We start from the raw sequence: 22,549 nt of genomic DNA, 5'->3' as shown, positions 1-22,549 counted from the left end.
GGTAAGTCAACTTTTCAATCAAAAGGGCAACCTCTGTAATTAGACAAGGCAAGGCAAGGCAAATTTATTTATATAGCACAATTCAGTACAAAGACAATGCAAAGTTCTTTACATGATTAAAATATAGCAAAAAAAAAAAAAAAAAAAAAAAACAGAATAAAAGCAAGTAGGAAGAAAATGTAGATAGAAAATAGAACATTAAAAAAAGAAAGAAAATTACCAAGAATTTCTATGTCATTTTAAGATTCCTGTAAGCCCAAAACAGAAACTGACACTTATGTAGGTAGGCTGTGTTTCCAACCCAAATCTCCTAAAGTAACAAACATATTTGCACTTTATTCCAAACCAAATGCATCTCAGTTCCTTATGTAATTTCAGTCTGATCTGGTCTGGTCTTAGAAGTATGCTGGGACAAAACGTGGTCTCTTCCCAATAAGTATTTACTAGTCATCAAGGTTAAAGAGGTTTCCTTTAAGATCATTCCCGTTGTTACCCAGTAAAGTATTTTCTGATTAAATATAAAAAGGACATTGATACCTCCTGCACTTTCTGCAACATTTACATTTTAGTCTGTTTCTCATCTCTTTTGGTCCTGTGAGTACACCAGGCGTCTTTGGCAAGCTATTTGTTGCTTCATTATGGACAATATTTATAACAAATTTAATCTTTACTTTAGGGATGTTTTATTGGAGATCACAAAATATATTAAAAAAGAACTGTCTGACCATTTCTTCTTATGTAATCTTTTACTGTTGGCCAAGTTATATATTCACAAGTGTAAGACTGTCATGATTAACGTCTCTTTTATAAAGGAAGCAACGATTTATTTTTCCACTCTGTCCTCCTCCAATAACAAAAAAGCTATTAAAACTTTATCTTTATGCTCTAAATTCCAAATATTTATGTAATCTCTACGGATGCTGTCACGTGTAGCTTTACTTTATTTTTTTTGTACCAACCCCTGCCAATTGTTGAATGTACTTGCTTGCACTTTTCTTTGTGTTATTTATTTTTGTATATTACAAAGAATATTCTAATAAAGATAAAAAAAATAAAATAAAAAAAAAATAGTTCGAATGCTTTTATTTTGAAGGCTAGCTCTGTGGTTTGTATACATCCGGAGACTGGACATGCGTGTTTAGCCTCTTCTCGTTCGCTGAGGCGATTTGGCGGGTAAGAACTTTGCATGTTTGGGATCCCGGGTCGGTTCGTAGTGCACACTCCGAAGCAGAACCCGGTCCAAGCTAAGATAACTCTGAAGAAGTGAGCGAACTGTTTTAAGCCCGAACAGAGGGAGCAGGGCGGAACTTGTGCAGGCCCGGGGGGTAAGCTTTGGAATGGAGGAGAGGGAGGCTCGTCCCTGCAAGCGACGCACACCTTGGAGTTAGCCTTTGCTAACTTTGTTCACCAGGTGATCCGCGCGGCGTCAGAACCGAGGCGCCGATCGCTTCACGTGCACGTGAGAAGGTGGCGAGAAGTTGACGCGTCTTTGCTCAGAGTGCCGCCCTTTTAAAGAAACATGGCAAACTTTCTGAACTTACTTGGCTGTTGTTGGTGTGTCCCACCAGGCGACGAGCAGGCTGGAGCTGCAGGGCCGTGGACCGCGGGGGCCACACGATGATAGCGGCGGGACCATGAAGCCTGCTGCTGGGACTGACACTACCAACATGGACCTGGCCTCTCCGATCCACGATGAGAAAAAGCGTAAGGCTCGCCTGGTCTGCACTAACATGAATGCCTCGGCAGATAAACGAAGCGTGACGTTTTACACACACGCAGCATTTCGTCGCTTTAGACTTGTTAAAACGTACCTTAAAAAATAAAATAAAATAAAAAATACAATTTTCTAATTTTTGCCACATTATAGCCACAAATCTTTAGTCTGAATTTAAGTGGAAGGAAAAATATGGTGTTTTTTTAAACACCTTTTACATTAATACCTATTAATAGAAGGAACTAATCACCATTTGAAGTCATCTCTATAATACTTGCTAAAGTCCTCCCGGTTTTGTCGTTTAACGCCAATCAGAGGGTTTTTGGAGACAATTAGGTGAACCAACAACATAATTAAAACTAGTGATGCACCGATATATCTAATATTAATATTGCTGTCATGTCTGATAAGTGATTTTTAGCGGTGTGTGGGTTTCTGTGCTAGTCAAATTAAGTAAAATGTTGTACCGACTGAAAACTATACTGATTTTTTTTTTAATGTGGGTTATAGTCTAGACTTGCACACTGCTTTGTTTTTTTCTTTTTTTTCCCCCTGCTTCATTTAAAAAAAAAAAACACAATCCTGGCTGTGATTCGTCAGTGTCACATGACCGAACAAAAACTGACCAGCCCCAACTCCCCCCCCTCTTGAAACACAGGCACAATGGACAGCAAGATGAAAATAAACATCAGTTGTTGACATCGGGCCAGTTTTGCTTACCGGACAGACTCCAATATGTTAAAAAATTACTGACATTAACCGATGCCGATGTTAATGCCGATGTTTCGTGCATACCTAATTAAAACACAGCAGAGAGGTCACAATACCTCAAGCTCTGAAGATCTCTGAAGATCTCCCGCAGCACTGTCCGTCACCTGGAAAGAGGAATACCATGGCCGTTCCCCTTTGCTGATCAGGTGAGCAGAGAGGGCGTTTACAAAAGAGCAACCATGAAACCTGTGGCTATTCTGGAGGAGCTGCAGAGACCCACAGCTCAGGTGGGACATTGTCAACAGGACAACGGTCTTGCAAATTACAAGTCTGACTTTTTCATGATTGTGTTGCAAGCTGAAAGACGGCCATAAGAAGTCCCAATTAAAGTTCACCGGAAGCCACGCAGAAAACCAGAAGAAGCAGCTCTGATCAGATGGGAATAAACATGTTTTAGATTTTACTATCCAACGTTCCAATTGCTTACTTCTCAACACTCCATCCACATTGGGAAAGGCGGCGGTGGCTTGATACCGAAGAGGCGATGCTCTTCTTCAGTATGGACTGGTCAGAATGGATGAAGTGATGCATGGAGCTAAATGTGGGACAGTCCTCGAAGCAAACGTGTTGGAGGCCGCAAAAGAGTTTAGACCAGTGAGGAGTCAAATTTTAAACATTGATGCTCAGAATACAAAGAATATATATTTTTTTCAGTCCTCTCTTTCTCATTGCCTTCCTCTACTCTTTGACCTCTTTGGGCAATGCCATTCCTGTTAGACTTTTTCTAACAGGTAAGTATTACATTAGAATGTAAAATGCTGTTTTATAAAACGTGGAATATATTAGTCAACACTTATTGCAATGGCAATATTTTCACAATGTATTGTGCAGGCCTAAATTCACTCTGTAGTTGTGCAAAGCCGGTCGAGACGTACCCTGAAAGACCTCTAACTGCACTATCAGCAAAAAGTCCTAATCATTGACTCAGGAGGCTGTGTACAGATGCATGCCACACTTTTCAGAATGTTATTTTGAGTCGTTTATCACGGAAAATCGCGAGGAAATCCATGAAATCCATAGTATGTGTCACATAGTTCTGTGCAATGACCTCAGTGAGCAGCATGTGTTCTGATTTTGGTTTCAGGGTCTCATCCTTGGGTCTGTTTTTGTGTTTTTTTTCCCCCCACACCCACAGCAGGGTGTCGGTTTGAGAAGTCAAACCGCATGGACAACTCTCTGGTTCTCCTGACGCAGAAGTTTGCCCAGATGATAACTCACTCTTTTGACGGTGTGTTGGACCTCAACCTGGTCTCGTCGGAGCTCAACGTACGCAAGAGACGTCTGTACGACATCACCAACGTGCTGGAAGGGATCCAGCTCATCAGGAAGACGCACAAAAACCATTTCCAGTGGTTGTGAGTACTCTGCGAAACAGATCTAACCGTACACGTTCGCTTCAGAGGAAACACGGAACTCATAGTAAACGGTTTAACAGAACCCGGCAAAACTGTCATAGAGCCAGCCACACCGCTAGAAGCGGCAGGTAGTTTATGTGGAGCTTGTATCGAGCTGCTGTCCAGACCCCTTTCACCGCCAGGCAACAGGCCGGGTTCCCGCCACAGGCTGAGAGCTGACACACACAAAGCGGTTATTGGTGGTTATCTATGCCTTGTTGCATACAGTCGGTGAGACCGCATCCACCGATAAAGCCGCCGCATCTTCAGCACCACCGTGTTCATAGACGCCATTACCCCTCGTCAGCGGTAAGACGTGTTTACTCTGTGGTCTGAGAGGCGTGCTACGCTTGTTAGGGAGCTTATTTCCAGCCCTAGAAACGAGAAGCGCTGACTTGGGGTCAGTGAGGTCTCCTGAAAGAGAGCTTGGACATGTGAAGGAACTCGAGAAAGCTGAGCTGTACAGTTCTTCTGAAAACCACCCTGTTTTACGGGTGTGGTGAATACTACGATCAGACCCGAAGCAGCGAAGGTCCTGACGGAGGAAATAAACACGTTGTTGCAAAAAGAAGCTGTAAGGGCAGTCCCTAAATCGGAGACCAACAAAGGCTGGTGTAGCTGTTATTTTTGCGAAGAAAGGGTGGCGGCTCCGTCCAATTCTGGACTTGAGAGTTTCAACAAGTTAACCTGACTCTAGCCAGATGTATGTCGCTCCGCCTAGCTCCACTCACATACATCTGGGACCTCTCCATAGGAATTGCCTTTATTGAAGACTGGGCCTTATCAAAAATCCTTGCATATGATTGGATAAGCCACTTGTCTGTCATCTTTATCGACTTGCTATTTCAACCACTCACACCGAAGCTAACCCGTGACGCTGTGAGAGCGACGCAGGAAAAAACAAAACTTTTTTTTTTAAATGTGTTTGCGGATCTAGTGGCGCGCATTTTATTGACAGTAAGCTGACAGGAAGAGGGGGGAAGACAGGCGGCAAAGCGCCGCGGGTCGGAGTCGATCCCGGGCCGACCGCGTTGAGGACTAAAGGCCTCCTAACATGGTTCGCGCTAACCGCTAACCTCAAAATTTGCCAAATCCAGTCGGGAGAAAGGTGAAAACATGGTTTCCACCAACAAAAGCCTTCAGAGGCGTTCTGTGATGTTCTTTTAATGAAACAGTATTAGGTAGATTGGACAACACGGAAGAAATAGCAGCATCAATGTTAACGCTTGCTTCCTCGATGGGAGCCGCCATTGCTATCAAAACAGTCTCGCGTCACGGTCGCTTCTCCACTACGTCACATCTATGAAACTCCAGCCCTGCGTCCTGATTGGCTAGACAATAAAATTGGTTGGAGAAATCACTGCTGAGATGTCCCAGATGTATGTGAGTGAAGCTCGGCGGAGCAACATACGTCTGGCGAGAGTCAGGTTAACTTGTTGAAACTCTCAAGTCCAGAATTGGACGGAGCCGGCACCCTTCACAAAAATAACAGCTACACCAGCCTTTGTTGGTCTCCGATTTAGGGACTGCCCTTACAGCTTCTTTTTGCAACAACGTGTTTATTTCCTCCGTCAGGACCTTCGCCGCTTCGGGTCTGACCGTAGTATTCACCACACCCCTAAAACGGGGCGGTTTTCAGAAGAACTGTAAGTGGTAACCCATAGCGATAGGTTTCTCCACCCGGCAGTGAGGTGTGCCACGAGTGGTGACTGGCCACCAGGCCGCCGGTCTGTAACAGGGGGAGGTGCCTCTACCCAGAGAGAGGGCTGCACAGGAGGACGTAGTCTGCGGTGATCCTTATGTCGTTTAAGAGCGGTAGCAGTGGGCCCTCTGGTACGGTTCGCCCTCCAGGCTCCGCTAAGCACCTGGTAGGTCTGGAGCTCAAGGCACGAGCAGTGGTGCGCCTTGTAGATCTTCTCCAGCTGAGTAGCAGATAATGTGCAATGCTTGGATGGAAGGGACTTTGGGCCACCTACGCTATGGCTATGGGACGGGGCCAGATACGCAGCCAGGGACAGTTCCATTGGTGGAATATTTACCAGCCCGGCTTTGTTGAAGGTGTAACGTGGTGTCGGTGTGTTGTCCTCCGTCGTCCTTCCGTTTGTTTCCCCTCTGCCTGCTTTGTCCACCGGCTCTCCCTGAAGAAATCAGTACTAATAAATAATGTAAAAGGAGGGGTATGCTAACCTCCCTGTTTTAGAGCAAAATCTGTTTTAGGGGCCAGGAAGTTTTACGCTCAGTGTACTGAATGCCTTAGCTGCCAGTAGGGCTGGGCGATAAATAGATTTAATCGATTAATTCGAATTTACAATTCTTTAAGATTTCATTTTTGGAAAATCTGGATTTTATTTTGCTAATACACTCATTGGGTTTCCATGAAGAGAACAGCATGTGATGCTGAATATATGTTTAGGCAAATGTAGGAAACTTTTTTTTTATCATAATACGAGGTACTTCATTTACTTATGTACTTTTTTTTTACTTAGTTTGAAGTTCACGAGTGCAGTGAAGCCTGTTCTTAGCTCAATGTGTAATACCACTAGCAGCAAATGTTTTGTTATATTTTCATTGTTTATAATGGCACGGCTGCCATCTTGTTTTACAAGCATGTTTAACAGCTTGTTTTTAGTTGCACTTTGAATTCAGGTCAACTCCCTGACGAAATGCTTGACATAAAAGCAAGATTTTAAAATAATTTCTTTTTATGAAACAAAAAGGAGGAAAAAAATCGATTAATCGGATTTGGTATGATAAAATCGGAGATTTATTTTTTAATCCATATCGCCCAGCCCTAGCTGCCAGACAGAACAGATAAAAACACAACCAGATGTGATCTAAGAGGTCCATTCGGCCTGCACTGGTATACCTTTTTAGAGTTTATTTAGTTGGGGGCTTCGCATTCTCATCAAAATATTTGAGCTTATATTTTTTTTGCTCACTTCGTTCTGTTCTTATTGCGTCAGCATGTTGATACAATAAGTAGCACTCGGCGGCTAACTCTGCCGCGCTCTGAAATGCCTGCGCAGGGGCGGCTCTCTGGACAACCGGGTCGCCGGAGAGTTGAAGGATCTCATCGCGGAGGAGGAGAAGCTGGACGAGCTGATCCAAAGCAGTGTCCTGGAGATCAGCCGGCTGTGGGAGGAGAAGCTCAACCAGAGATATCCTTTGCGCATTCAGCGCTCTGTGATGCTTTTAATGCCAATGGTGGACTTTTGCCTTGGAAAGTCACACAAGTAGATCATCTTTTTTTTTTTCAGAGTCGCCACCAATCTGTAGTTATTTCCTTAACTCTCTGGATCACATATGCCTATGTGACGTACGAGGATGTAAGAGGTGTTCTGAGTTTGGATGAACAGGCGGTGATGGTGATCAAAGCCCCCCCCGGGACCAAACTGCAGGTGCCACACCCAGAGGAGGTACGGACATTGGGACAACAATGAGTCATTACCCTTCTGTCATGTGGAAACGCTGCTGGCGTCACGATCGAATGTTCCCTCTTCTCCTCTGATGCTCAGAGCCTCCAGATGCACCTGAGCAGCGTCAGCGGACCCATCGAGGTGTTCCTGTGCGCCGACACCCCGCTTCCCATGGAATCCACCGACGCGGCGGCTGCAGGCGGCGCCGGTTCCGGACAGTCGGCGTTAACCGCCCGCGGGAAAGACGCCTTCACTCCTTTACCTCCGCTCTTCTCCACGCAGAGGTCTTCTAAAGGTGGGCAGAGCTGGAATCTCACGTCGTAGTGATCGCTCAGGAAAAGGCCACCGTGTTGCAACATGCAGCAAATCGGTTACCGTGGCTCCACGTCGGCCACTCTTGAGCTTTTTCCCATTTAGCCACGTTAGAACCAGAAAAGGCTGTTTTTGTTGGATTTCGCGCAACATTAAAAGAAAGGAGCACATTAATATTGCGTGGATGGTAATAAAAAAATCTGGCAAGTGTGAGATGCTGTGATAATTATTAAAAGCCTCTTATGGTGCCGTTGTAGCTGCAGGTAGGTGGGATAAAGCCATCTCAGTTAATAGGGTGTTTTCAGCTGACGTCACGCTCACGTGACTACTCAGCGCGTCCGCCATATTGGGTGGCAGTCGTTTCGCACCGTTGACCTGCATTGTATGACGCCTTAGGCAGTATTGGAAGTGATCAATGGGGAAAACGTGTTTAATGGTTGGTTGCACGGCCCGTGGAGGTGGAGATCAACGCTCTTTCTATCGCCTACCAGCCGTAATAGTGAATCAGTGTGAAAAAAAAAACAGCTGTCTGAACAACGCCGTCACCTATGGCTGACACGGATATCCAGGTCCGATTTGGACGGTGTTAAGCTGGAATACGCCAGAGTCTGCGGTGCTCACTTTGTCACAGGTAATTAACTGTTAAGTATTTAAAACATGTAAGAAGAATATATTAATAATAGGGCTTGGGCGTTATGACTTATTACTTTCCGCGGCTGTCATGTTGACTGCCTCCGCCGCCTCTACTGCCTATTACTACCGCATACTGTACTCCCTCTCTCAGCCGTGTTTTAATTTGATTAATTTCACCTTAACTTGATTTCAACCATGGTAAACCGTTGCTGTATTGTGGGCTGTAACAGCGCAACACATGATCGCCATGGGAAAAACATAGAAACAGATTAATTTTCCACCGCTTTCCTGCCTGGAGGCGCAACCACGGAGAACAACTGTTAGTGATAACAAAGAGTCGGCTCGCTTGGATCGCGGTTGTAAGTCGACCGAACATAACTTTCCACAGTATCCCGATGTCAATGAGAGTGTGTTCTAAACGTTTGAAACACATAGCAGCAAGTTAAAAGTACATTACATGCGCGAGTGGTTGTTAGCACTGACGGTTAGCAGCTACTAAACTAGCATGTGCCAGAGCCCGTCTGAGCGCAGCTTACCTTTGAACGAGTTGCTGTGTTCCCACTGTTTGCTGGCTTTATGATCTGCAGCTCCTACCGGCGCCAATACGGTAAATACAACTTAATTTTGCACTGGTCATTGTTCTGCTTAAATAATTAAAGCCGCGAGCGGCGTCGATCGGCCTTGCAGCCAAGCGCCTTCGCGCACCGCCCGCCGCCGGCCGCCAGCCACCGCAGAAGCATGCGACACATTTGCGTCGGATTGTTTACATTTTTACCATCTTATTAAAACTCACCCGTCCACGTATGATGGCGATTTCCTTGATGTACATAACCAGATGTGAACTGGTTGTGAGCCTCTAGACCCTTGTAAGCTCTCATTTCCTCAAGAGTGTGCAGAGGGTTTTCACTGAACACCAGGTAATGCATCTTGCTAATATCAGAGACCAACATCTAATCCATGGATAAAGGTTTACTTAGCATTATAATACCTGTAGTAATAAATGCTAAGTTAACTGAGCAACGGTAGATTTGTGTGTGTGTTATAGTCTTAAAACCAATCAGAACCACAATCAATATAAATGAATAGAAAAACCGGACCGGAAGTTGGCCAGTGACGTCAGTGAAAACACCCTATTAGAATATTCTTAGTCACATTGTGACAAATTCCACGCAGACTTACGTTTTCCAGACTCTATTTCTGTTAATTGTGATGATTTTCCTGCTTTCGACATTTTAACATGAGAATGTGTAAAGTTATCCTGCTGTCTTTGACCCAAGGCTACGCCTCCATGTCGAATTTGACCTGCGCGCACTTTGGTTAATCAGCTAATTCCGAAAAGCTGAAACTTCTCCAGCTGCTTAGAAATCTGAGCAGATAAGCCTGTTAAAAAAAAAAAAGCAGGGAGGGAATGAGATGGTCGGTGTCCCGTCATGCTTCAGGCTTTACACGGACTTCCTCTCCGCCCTCCTCGGCAGCATCTGACCTCCGTCGTCTTCTTGGATGCAGGTTGCAGACGGCCCCTCTAGCCCTCCAATGATCGCCAACTCCCCCACACGGATGGCCCCTCGCGTCCAATAAGTCGCTCTCTTTGGGCTCGGTCGCTTCCAGGAGGGCCCGACGAACTCAGACCGGGGGAGTCTCTGCTCAGCTGACCTCTGACCCCGCGCCTCCACCTCACAGCATAGTTTTCTTTTTTTCTTGTGAATATCGGACTTCGGCAATGAAGGTTGGTTGTTCTAGACTTCCACTTTTGGGATACGTAGCAGAATATTACATCAGACCAACAACAAAAAAAAAAAGAAAGTATTTTCAACACAAAAAAGTGGATTTAATGAAAGGCGTGTTTGATGTCTGCTTAAATCGAATCTTCGAAAGGTGCTTTTAATCTGAGAAAGGAGCCTCGTCACAATGTATAATCAAATTTACTGAGCAAAAAGGTTATTGCTAAAGTATTTGTGCTTCTGTGTTACATTATAAAATGTTTATCATTCAAAGATAACCTGAGTAAATACAAAAATGAGTTTTTAAGTGATGATTTTATTTATTCAAGGAAAAAAATCTATCAAAACCAACCTGGCCTTATATTAACAGCCCGAGCAACAACGATGAAGGCATCACAAAAGCTTTTGTGTTGTCAGTCTCAGGGCTCATGGGGATGTCTTTTAGTAAATGTGATACGGGTCTTTTGGGCCAGCAGCGGTTCTGGCCTGGGAACTTTCCCATGGAGACCGTTTTGGTCCAGTCTCTTTCTTATTTTACCAGCTTTGACCTTAACTTGGGTGAAGGAGACCTGCAGAGCATTAGATGATGCTCTGGGTTCTTCTCTGATTTGCGGGCCGAGTCAACAATGCGCTCTTGGAGTAATCCTGGTAGACAAGCAGCTCCACCAGTTCTGTTTTTCTTATTTGTGGATAATGAATCTGTGGTTTTCTGGAGTCCCGAAGCTTAAAGAATAAGTTAGTAACCTTTGCAGACTGATATCAACACATTGTTTCTCACCTGTTGCTGAATTTCTTAAGGTCGGGACATCATGCGTCGCAATGTGAGATCTTTTAGATTTCTTCATGTCGTAAGGCAGCTTCAAATTTAACCTTCTTATGACCAGAATTAAGAAATGGGCCTGCTAATGTTTTTTTATGCTGTATTGTCAATAAATGTGCAATGAGTTTGTGCTTCTGCACCTTTATTTCCAGGAGAACTTCAGCTTTCAGTGTCTGGTAGTTATGTAACATTACTGTCTATTAAAGACTGAAAGAACAGTTTAAAGAGAAAAGTAGATTTTTACTTTATATTATAACATATAAAGCTCTTTTTCTCCGCTTTTTGCCACTTGAAATTCCTCTATCTTTTACGGTTCAGTAATGACGGCAGTGAGAAATACAAATGCCATGTCCTGTCAGCGGTGACAGGCTGGTTATCAGGGGGCAAGGGATTTCATGATTCTACAAGTCTGGCAATAATCAGGCCAGTGTTAAGCTGGTAAAAACAAACCAAACAATGTGGTTAGTTACAGTTATTTCATGACCTAGCAAACGAGGGTAATTACCTTTTCTCACACGGGCTACGTTGATATTGAAGCATTTTTTTCACTCCAAAAAAATTAATCATTTGAAAATATCTTTGTGTATTTATTCAGGTTATCTTAGTCTGATATTAAAGTTTGTCTTATCTATAACATTAAAGTCAGATAAAAAAGAAAAACACATCCTGTGTGGGGGTTAACATGTTTTTAAAGCTTTGCACATCTAGAGATTGTTTTTCTTTGCACAATATCTCATGCTGTTTGATGGGGAGCATCTGTGAACACAATTTTTTTTAAATCGTGCCATATGCACTATGTAGCCAAAAGGATTTGCTGACCCATCCAGAAATCAGGTGTATACAAACGAGCACCAAGGCATGCAGACTCTTTCTACAAATATTTGTGATAGGACGCCAGAATGTCCTCACTCCTTAGTAGTAGAAAGTCAACTTTCAGATTAGCTCAAGAACAGAGGAGTAGAGAGCTTCATGGAATGGGTTTCCATGGCTGAGCAGCTGCGTCTGAGCCATACATCACCAAGTGCAATGCTAGGCGCCGGATGCAGTGGTGTAAAGCGCAACGGTGTGGAGTTATGAATCATCCTTCTCCATCTGGCAATCTCACAGACCGGTCTGGGTTTAGGGGTTGCCAGGAGAATGGTACTTGTCTGACTGCATTGTGCCAAGTGTAAAGTTTGGTGGAGGGGGGGATTCTGGTGTGGGGTTGTTTTTCAGAAGCTGGGTTTGGCCTCGTAGTTCCAGATAAAGGACCTCTGAATGCTTCAACAAACCAAGAGCTTTTGGACAACCCCATGCTCCCAACTTCGTGGAAACAGTTTGGAGATGGCCCCTTCCAAAGCTAGGTCCATGGTCCATGGATGAGAGAGTTTGGTGCTGATGACCTTGGCTGGCCTGCACAGAGTCCTCGGTTCAGGTGGACCACCATGTCTTGGTGCCGTTATGCCAGGCTCTGTTTTGAGACGATTCAAACCTAACCTTCTTTAAGCTTCTCCACAGTTTTACCTTCATTAAGCTGTTTGTTCACTAATGTTTGTCAACAAAAACCACAGAATCCCATAAAATTAAAATAAAATACAGTAAAATCTGTGATTGTGAGGACTTCTTTTAACTTCCACTGCTCATTTTTCTGTCTCGACAGAGGATGCTCACGGCAGCTGTGAGACGAGGGGCGTCTCAAACCCAGAGTCTGAGGTGACGCCACACTCGACACCCTTAACGTTCATCTTTTTGACAAAGTCGTGCAAAATCTGAGCATAGCTGCGTCATTTGACCTCCGGTCTCCTACTTTTGATGGAGAAATCAACCTCATCAGCCTGACCAAAGATGAAGACGTCACAAAAATCTGCTCTGCCGGATGTGGAGGTGCTGCTTTGCCCGAACAGATTCGATGGGAGTACATTAGTACATTTAATTCGGGCTGAGAGAACATTGAAAAAGAAGCAGGGGGATATACAAAAAGTGCTCAAATTATCTTTTGGACCATTTACCACATCTGAGGAAACATCGTGCTGGATTTGCTTTGGACATGCCAAGAAATTCAGGTTTATTCTTCCTGTGTGACAGCTTCTTTCTTTGCCGTGACACAGCAAACGAGGAATGCACATGTTGGGCTGGCCTGCCTGTCTAAGGTCATTATTCTGTTCAAGATTATTTCAATAAGTGTCTATTACTGTTCTTAAAGACTCCCAGAGAGAGGACACGTTCTATTGGATTTCAAATACCATCCATTCATCCATTTTCTGACCCGTGGGGGTTGCTGGTGCCTATCTCCAGCATTCACTGGGCGAGAGGCAGGGTACACCCTGGACAGGTCGCCAGTCTATCGCAGGGCAACACAGAGACAGACAGGACAAACAACCTTTCACCCACACACTCACACCTAAGGCCAATTTAGAGAGACCAATTAACCTAACAGTCATGTTTTTGGACTGTGGGAGGAAGCCGGAGTACCCAGAGAGAACCCCCACATGCACAGGGAGAACATGCACACTCCATGCAGAAAGACCCAGGGGTTGGATTTGAACCCAGAACCTTCTTGCTGCAACAGTGCTACCCACTGCGCCACTGTGCAGCCTGGATTTCAAATTGACAATGAAAATATTCGTATTTGACATAAGACACTCACCAACAAAAAAGGTTGGCTCTTGGATGAATTGTTCTAGTCAGGATGTAATTTGCTACCAAGGTGGAGCAGTAATGGGTGTGATTTGATTTGCAAAACGCTGTGCCATCAAGGTGGGTCACAAATGGTGTCATCATAGGTGGGCCGACAGTCCGTCAGCCGTTCAAACAAACGCGCGTCATCCCATGCTATCTTCAGACGAGTCTCTTTGACTCTGCATGCAGCCATCTATGCCCACCGGTGCCGTTACAGACTCGCTGGCTCTTTGCAGTTTGAATCATTTGCTTTCCTGGAATTCGTCAAACAATGTCCAAAATCAGACAGAGGTTTTACATGAATTGTAATTCAAAAACTCCTGAAACAATTTTTGCTTCTTTTTCCAGAGCCACCCTCAGCTTGAGGTCAATTCACCCCTTCGCTAATTCACACCCTTATTTTGTACCGTGCATTGCCATTTTATCCTGACCCATTTCCTTGTGTTACGTGCTTTTCATACCCATGCACTTTACCGTTTTTTTGTCCCTTTCATTTCTTTTGGTAGTTAAGAATTCTTGATGAAGAAAAGAATCAAAATGCAAATATATTACATTTAATAGACTTGTATATTATTTTTGAAGACTATCTAAAGTTCTGTTTTTCTATTCATTTATATTGATTGTTGTGGTTCTGATTGGTTTTAAGACTTTAACACACACACAAATCTACCGTTGCTCAGTTAACTTAGCATTTATTACTACAGGTATTATAATGCTAAGTAAACCTTTATCCATGGTTTAGATGTTGGTCTCTGATATTAGCAAGTTAATGATTCAGCCTGTTTACTGTGGTAGAACCTTAAGGACATAACATGCTGCGTGGATCTGCCAGTTGTAGTTTTAAAACTGCAATACCTTGATAACAGTGCTAGGTGGCGCTCCTTTATTTTCCAAACATTTGGAAGATGAAAGTATGCAGCAACAGGTAGGGGTGGGGCCACACTGGTATACCTTATGCTGTTGAGGGAATCTCCCGCCGCGCCGGTACTTTTTCTGGTGTGAAAACAGTTTGAAGACGGTTTGCTTTTTGTTTTTCTCCCTTGGTACCGGTACCAGGGCATGCTTGGTACTGACTCCAGCACCTGAACGAACTCAAATGTAAAATCTCTCTTGAAATACTTGAGCCGATGCATTTTTGTACTCCATATTTTCCTACAGTCACCTGTGTGACCATTAAGGTTCTGGATGTGTCTGACACCCTTAACTGTGTTATTTTCTCTACCTCTGACTCACTGTTCTGCTTTCTGTATTAAAGCTTGGTTCTGACACTTTTCATTGCGTTGCCTCGAGGGTTGGACATTGAACATGGTTCTCTCACGCCAGTATTTCTGTCATCAAACTATTCAGGGAGGGGGATGCTCATGCAGACAGCGTGCCCTCTGATCCATCTTATGAGGTGGGAATTCTCTCCCGACGATGCTCTGGACCTCTGAAAGCGCCGCCTTTTATTTCTCCGCTGTCACAGAGCCCCTTTACGCCTCCCGTTTAAGGACCTGCCCCACATTACCGAACAGCTTCAGCTGTGACAACTTAATAGGTGTCAGGTGCACGCGGCTGCCAGGGCGCCGGGCGCACAGTTTGGCTCGTCGTGTGAGGAGAAGCTCAGGAGGATCGGGCAGCGCTAAAGAGAAGTACTGTTTGGTTTTGGTCTGCTGGGTCTCTTTGCCTGTAATTGTCCTGGTTGCTCAACTGTTCAACCTCACTGCTAATAAAATTGGGATTTATTTGCACTTTTGCTGCCCATGCAGGTCCTATTACAGTATTAATGGTGCAGAAGGATAAATAGTTATTTCAGTTTATTAGGTACAACCATGCAATCTTAAGATGAGGATTTCTAAAGGCTAAATGGCAGCTGACGTAGCTGACATCGTGGTTGAAGACACTCGAACACTAACGAGTGCTCTTCATATCAATGCTCAGATCTTCAGGACCAAAATTGGTCAAATTTCACTTTTTTCCCCCCCATATAATTATGTGCATATTTACTTCATATCAGTTCAGCAGTTCTCATTATTTGGTGTTCCTCCTCACATCAAAGTGCATTTGTGTTCAAAGTTGAGTCATGAGTCGTCTTGAGGTCGTGGATCCCAGTGTGTGTTTTACATTGTTCCGCCCTCAAGCATTCCTCCTCCCCTGTTAAGATCAGAGGAAATGAATCGGCTGTGGTGACTGGTGAAAAGAGACGTATTTAACCGAGCACCAAGTAACTTCCTACTCTGAGAGGGATTTGCTGTGCAGGGCTTAACTTTCACATGAATCTGCTTCATTTTCTGCTGCTCTGCATTTATTGCCTACTCATTAATACCGATAATCTGACAAATTAACGTGCAATAAAAGTCTTCCATGAAGGTTTAACACAGCAGTTTTTAACACAGCAAGATGAGGTCTCGTGGTATTTGTGTGTTCACAAACACACGTGAATCCATCTTGTACCGGTCTGGCTTCAACCGTTTGTGTCCGAACCAAAATCCATTCGGGCCAATCATGTTGCAGTATTGGGGTTTAAGGCGGGACATACCGTCGCAAAAGCGAGAGCTGCTGAACCCTCAGCCGTGCCAACATGGTTTCCCATGAGGTCTGCTGCTCACGTTTTGATTTAGCCAATTTAATTGGCTAAATCAAACCTTTGGTAGGGGACCACTAGGTGTCGCTTCGCCCAATCAGCTCGTAGAGTTCAGCTGAAGGTCCCTCCTTGCCCAAAACGGATTCCATAGGAGCAGTACCAGATTGATAATGTGCACAACGTAGAGTGCTACAGATGATCAATCTTGCTGGCCAGGTTACGTAAACGCCAATTCGCCGTGTGTGTGTACATATATTTATATACAGATATATATAATGACATTCTCCTAAATAATGTGTAATATTGGAGCTTATGTGCAAATCGTATGAGCAAAGGTTTACCAATCCAATTTTGGGCAAATTTATTAAAAGCTAAACTTGAAGGTAACAAGCATGGCACTTTTCATGGCTTTTATCAGGCCCGTATTAAGACAATGTGGTGCCCCTGGGCACTATACCTCAAAGCCCCCCCCCCTTACCCGTGCTGTCTTCCGGTCAAAAACATCGGACATAATCAAGGGGATTTCTGTAATGTAATTTACTATTTACTAACTTACACAACTACATGTAGGCATATGAGCAGTGAGCAATATTCAAATATCTCATTTTAAAATGTCGAAATCAAAAAAATCTTGATTTATTTATCATTTATTGTTATTGTGACATCAGTGTTCACAAAACGAATAATGCATGGTCTTTCAACAATTTCAAGTAAATAATATAACAATTTATGAAAAATATATTTTTAAAGCATGTGTCATGTGGTGCCCCCCCCCCCCCCATGATTGGTGCCCCTGGGCACTGGCCCACTGGCCCTTATGGATAATCCGGCCCTGGCTTTTATTATTTTATTTTATTCTGCTGCTGCAGTTAACTTTATTTATAGGAAACATGAATATAAAAAGCGCATCAGTCTCTCTGTTGTAGCGTCGCTCTGTCCGTAACACGCCATTCCTGCGCATCAGTCATGCTCCAGCTTCCTTGAAAAACGTCCCAAATCCTTTCCCACCGCTCCTGTCATGCTCGGGTGTGAAACCCCCCCTCGTGTAGTGTTTACGGGGCAACACTAGGGGGCAGCGAGAGCCCACAGATTCCCAAACGTCTCCTGTGTCTACAGACTGTTGTTTTCAAACAGAGAGGAGGTGTTACACTCCGGTTCTCTGACATATAGCTGTCAGTTCAAGCGGGAACAAGCCGGGGGTGAAATCAGGAAGTTCTGCTGTGTTCTGAGAGTGGAGAGGAAGTCCAGGTGTCTGAGTGAACACCTGTATGCAGTGATCATTTCAGACGCAAACCTCTCGTGAGCTGTTCAGGAGTTGTGTGGTGTTCATTGAGGTCTTTTGGGGTGAGAAAGACACCGGCTGAAGGTGTACAGTGATACAAAGACAGTTTTAGATCAATGTTTTTAAATCAAATTGAACCATTTATGGCTAGAAAAGCTTTCGACAAATTCATCAATAAAGTGGTCAGTTCACAAGTAATAATAATAATAATACATTTTATTTAAAAGGCGCCTTTCTGGACACCCAAGGTCACCGTACAAAAATGGATGAAACACATCAATATCAAACCGAAAAACACAGAATACAGACAATTTTAAAAGATACAAAGGGTGGGACAGGGAAATTTATATTAAATAGAATAGGCAATCTTAAACAGATACGTTTTGAATTGTGATTTGTAATGGAGAAGTGAGTTTGTAAACAACACAGAAGTCTTTCTTTTTAAATTAAAGTTGATGAGTCATGAATGTCACATTGTCGTAAAGCCTTCCTAAGCGCACCTTTTAAACTTTACCCCCCTACCTACAGGACGCACAAACAATCCCTTTACCCTCCTCTTTGTCTGAGCCTCAGAGGAGCAGCAGCATCACAGAAAAACACATCACGGCCCCAAACATGATGATGTAATCCTTTGGCCACCCGCAGTATCCCAATGCGGCCATAGATGGCAGTGTTGTACCTGGAAAAACCCTCCCTTGAACTCTGTCAACCCAGTTCCCCACAAACTGTGGCACAGTCAGTCTGAGTTCATGGAGAGTCACTGGATCATTGTTGGTATTGATTCATGTGAGGTTCTGATTCTCTTTTTTTTTTTTCTTCCCTTGTGCCACTAAGATGTGAATATCGGGTGGGGGGGTTATTTCTGAACAGGGTGATATTGAGTTGGCCCTGGATGTCGGTGCACCTCCCATTCCAGGAGTTAAAGAGCAATTAGTAGTATCTGTCAATCAGCCAATCAATTGAAGGTTTCTTTGTAAAGTGCTTTCCCTTGTCACCTCCAAACTAATGGTACACAGTGAGACGTTTAAAGGGCAGAGCAAAATGCACCGATGGCTGGACTTTAACAGCGATGGATGACGGAGACGCCGCTTAACATTGGGTACCTCATATTTATTTCATTTATTTTTGTTTGTTTTTTAAGTCACTCTGAAGTGCTGAGCTCTGACGTTGCAGTCGACGGGCCTGTGCAGCTGTCCGTTTTTTTTTCTTTTTATCCAAAACATCGTACTCTTTTTCCCGCGCCGCACTGTACTCCCTTCGCCCGGGTTTGCCGCTGTGACTGCCGTAGCTCAGAGGGCTGGAAGCGAGGCTGAGAAAACAAAACTCCGAGAGGGTTAAAGAGGGAGCACGAAAGCACATGAGTGAGGGAGAGCGCGTACTACTCGCCTCTCATTGGCCGGTGAGGAGCACGCGTCGTCTTTTTACGCGGCGCCACCCCGGCCAATCGTCTGCCGTTGCAGCGTTTTGGGTTTATGAATGAAACGGGTAGTGAGAAAGCGGCGCAGGAGTAGTTTGATTCACCACCCAGTAGCTCATGGTGGAGGGTCTTGTGTATATATATATAAAAAAAAAAAAATCCAGGTGCACCTGCAGTCTCTGACACAGTGTCTCTGGATGTGGAAGGATGAATGGATGGTGGTGCCTGCATGTCTAGAGGTCTTCTTTTGTCTTTATCGGGCTTCAGAGAGGAAACCTCAGACGGGTATTTCAGTAGAAACCTGATGATCAGTGCTGACAGGTGTCTGTGTGGGAGATATGCGTGTCGAAAAGTATCAAGAAAGAAGAAACTGGCTTTTTTATTCCTGAAATCATTTGGCACAGCTGTCCCCTCCAATATAAAAAAACCCAAAACAAATTCACACGTATCCTATGTTGGAGCCCGATGTAAAGAAATGCTGATATCTGCAACACCACGTCAGGCAAATAAAACACTTCAGAACTGAGCAGAGTCTGGACCCTGTAGTCGCGGGGAGGGGGGTCCAGGGAACAGGGCACATCTTGTGCTTCAAGGAGCTTCTTGGCTTGTGAGGGGAATCGCATGTAGCAACTGATCAGGAACGGGGAGAAAGCTGTGGAGGCTGGATTTCTTTTACATCCAGGGCAGGGTAACCCAACCATGCCAGCACACACTTCGAACCGAAGGCCTGTTGAGGCCAATTGACCGAACACGCACGTTTTTTTGGACGGCTGGAGGAGGCCGCTAACCTGACAACAGCCAGATGCATGTCTCGCTCTGCCTAGCTCCACTCACATAATCAATCACAAGTGATTTGATTTTGGCTGAGTTGAGTCACAAGTGATTTCCCCAACCAAATTTATGGTCTGGCCAATCAGGACGCAGGGCGGGTGTTTCCTGGATGTGACGTAGCGGAGAAGCAACCGTGAGATTCCAACAACAATGGCGGCTCGCATCGAGGAAGCAAGCGTTAGCATTGATGCTGCTATTTCTTCTGTGTTGTCCAATCTACCTAATATTGTTTCATTAAAAGAACATCAGAGAACTGCTCTGAAGGCTTTTGTTGGTGGAAACCATGTTTTCGCCCTTCTCCCGACCAGATTTGGCAAGCGGTTAGCCGCTAACCGTTAGCGGTTAGCGTGAACCATATTAGGAGGCCTTTAGTCCTCAACGCGGTCCGCCCGGGATCGACTCCGACCCGCGGCGCTTTGTCGCCTGTCTCGAGCTTTGTCTTTTTTTTTTCCCTGCGTCGCTCTCATCAGCATCACGGGTTAGCTTCGGTGTGAGTGGTTGAAATAGCACGTTGATAAAGATGACAGACAAGTGGCTTATCCAATCATATGCAAGAATTTTTGATAAGGCCCAGCCTTCAATAAAGGCAATTCCTATGGCGGTGTCCCAGATGTATGTGAGTGGAGCTAGGCAGAGCGACATGCGTCTGGCTGTTGTCAGGTTAGGAGGCCGCAGCACCTGGAGCAAACCAACAAATGGATGGGGAGAACATGGAACCCAAGGACAGAAGGGCCCTGGGTGGGTTTCAGCAGTGGCTTGATGGGAAGAATAGAACACTCCTTTTTATGTCTGATAGGGGAGGTTAAGAGTGTTAGCTGCAGGGACAGGCAAACTGAAAGCACATTTATACACCTAAAAACGGATAATAAAAACGAGGGCGGAGAGAGTTTCCATCCGTGGGACATCTGCGTCAAGGACTGTTGCCTCTAAACATGGAACATACCTACATAATATATAATGATGCAATATAAAGACGTAATTTATGTTGTTGCGGTTTGGACAGGCGCTCCTTACACCTAGAATGTCTGTGGTATGAATCTTAACCTCGAAGGGTCCTTTTTGTTTGGGAGTTTTCTGCATTTTTTCCTCTCTGTGTATGGATGTAATCGGTGATTTTTTAATTAACCCCAGGACAGGAGTAACCGTGTCCATGGTTGTTGGTGCGATGGACTGCGTTCTCTAACCCCCACCCATCCAGAGCTAAGGCTGGGGTGCTGAAAACGACGCTGATGTAGATACTTTAAGCGGGAGATTCATGGCTGTGTCACAGTGTTGTCCTTTTACCTAATTAGAAAGGAATATTTTGCCTCTACAAATTGTAATTGTAAATTCTCTTATATTTGTGTCTATTAAAAATCCTTCCTACATTTTATTCCTGTAATTTTTTTTCATGCCTTTTAATTGTGTGGGTAAAGTGCTGTTGTTAACAAGAGAATTTCTCCAGTATGGGATGAATAAAGGTTATTCTATTTACCGGAGTGGAAGTCTTGAATGTTTTCCAAAACACTGATCCATCAAAAAGACGAGCGGGGCGTTTGACTAGATGTGACCGGAGCGGACAAATTCCCACAGAGCTGGAGGATGCTGGAACAACTCATCTGGCAGAGCTCGGTGTCAGCTATGGGTAACACTTTGTGCTTCTCGGTTTAAGCCGAGTTATTGAATACGTACAAGGGAAAGGCCAAAGGCAGTATTTGTCCTTTTTTAACTTGTGAAAGCTGTAACTCTGGTTTAATCATTTATTTGTGTGTGTGTGTGATGTGCTAAAGCTTTGCAAACGTTTCGGCTGGACTCGCCAACCCCGACAACGTCATCGTGTTTGAATCGAAAAAAGATCCTGAAGTGGCTAAACGTAAACTGGCTCCTTTCTCTTCTCTGTTCTCTGGGCTTCGTCATATCCATTCTGCGTTTCACTCTGTGAACGCCATAGTTTAGATCCTTTTCAAGCATGCTTCTGTAACGAGGTTATGAGTAGGAAATATCTTCCCTGAGGTAGCTAGCTGTCTTAACAGATTAACTCTGATGAACCTGAGATTTGATACACCAAGATAAAAGTAGATTCCTGTAATGTTTCAACAGCTATAGTCTTTAGTCAGCTTTAGTATTTTGTTTACAATATTTGAAGTAAATAAAATGAAGTTGATCACTTAAGCTATTTATTCATCAAACACCATAGAGATACTCATTAATTACATTAATAAGAGTAAAACTTAAGATGAAATGAGGACTACTTTCCATGTTCACACACTGTCATGATTCTTGAACACCTTTCAAAGCTGCTGCTGCTGCTGCTGGACAAGCTAGTTCTCCTATAGCTGGACCTTAAAAAGCAAATGTATTTGTATTTACGGCGAAAAACCCAAACATAGGCCTAAAAGACCCATTAGTACATAGTTTAATGTGGAAATATCTTCTCTTTTCAGGGCTTATCTTCATGTTAATCTGACACCCTATAGATATTGTTGCCGATCTCACAATAAAGGCAGCAATTTTGCATTTGATTCCCTCGCAAATGCGCACGTCAGGCAGGGTGGATGTTGGCTAACGTTACATCCACACTTCCAGTTGTTCAGCTTAGCTACCTAGAGGGTTGGCTTTCATGGGTGAATGCGTTCCTCCCCCCCCCCCTTCCCCCCAGAGGACACTTGGTTTCAAGATTGACTGTAAGATGTCTCTTTATTGATCAGCCAAAAGAAAGAAAAGTGCACATTATGGCATGTTTTTCTCCTTTGGCATTGCTGGTTGAAATGACCAGTTTGAAGCGGAGTGCTTTGTTTTTATTCCTTTGTTTAGTTTTAGTAGAGACAAAAATAAATTGTCGAGCCAATGCATGAAACTGGGTGCTCAAGAACGAGATATTGCTAAATGTCTAGGAAATCCAAGGACCCATTTTTTTTCTTTTTCAAAAGTGACAGTTTCTCGAATACAAATGGAGGTTTGAGGAATGTGATCTTTCTTGTTTCTCGTTCCAAGGCAGTCCTAATACCAAAAGAACATTTTGGTATTTGTTTTGTTCT

At 44.1% G+C, this 22,549-nt stretch overlaps 1 protein-coding gene across 1 annotated transcript; it reads left to right on the top strand.

Moving 5' to 3' along the window:
- The first annotated feature begins 1,110 nt into the window (after positions 1 to 1,110).
- e2f3 (E2F transcription factor 3) lies at positions 1,111 to 12,663 on the top strand. The gene is made up of 7 exons (XM_036144834.1): positions 1,111 to 1,173; positions 1,569 to 1,704; positions 3,621 to 3,840; positions 6,906 to 7,037; positions 7,181 to 7,295; positions 7,395 to 7,590; positions 12,421 to 12,663. Exons 2-7 carry the CDS (start codon positions 1,635 to 1,637, stop codon positions 12,531 to 12,533), a joined length of 846 nt encoding a protein of 281 aa, XP_036000727.1. The 5' UTR covers positions 1,111 to 1,173; positions 1,569 to 1,634; the 3' UTR covers positions 12,534 to 12,663.
- Positions 12,664 to 22,549: the final 9,886 nt, after the last annotated feature.

Source organism: Fundulus heteroclitus, chromosome 13 (assembly GCF_011125445.2).
Source record: "Fundulus heteroclitus isolate FHET01 chromosome 13, MU-UCD_Fhet_4.1, whole genome shotgun sequence".
NCBI lineage: Eukaryota > Metazoa > Chordata > Actinopteri > Cyprinodontiformes > Fundulidae > Fundulus > Fundulus heteroclitus.
The sequence above is the reverse complement of the archived record's forward strand: the minus strand, read 5'-3'. Positions and strand labels throughout refer to the sequence as shown.

Bases quoted from the DNA above. Each gene is read 5' to 3' on its own strand.
- e2f3 (XM_036144834.1), top strand. From the start codon at position 1,635: ATGAAGCCTGCTGCTGGGACTGACACTACCAACATGGACCTGGCCTCT. The intron at 7,296-7,394 runs GTACGGACATTG...TCTGATGCTCAG, and splicing joins AGGTGCCACACCCAGAGGAG to AGCCTCCAGATGCACCTGAG. The intron at 7,591-12,420 runs GTGGGCAGAGCT...CTGTCTCGACAG, and splicing joins CACGCAGAGGTCTTCTAAAG to AGGATGCTCACGGCAGCTGT.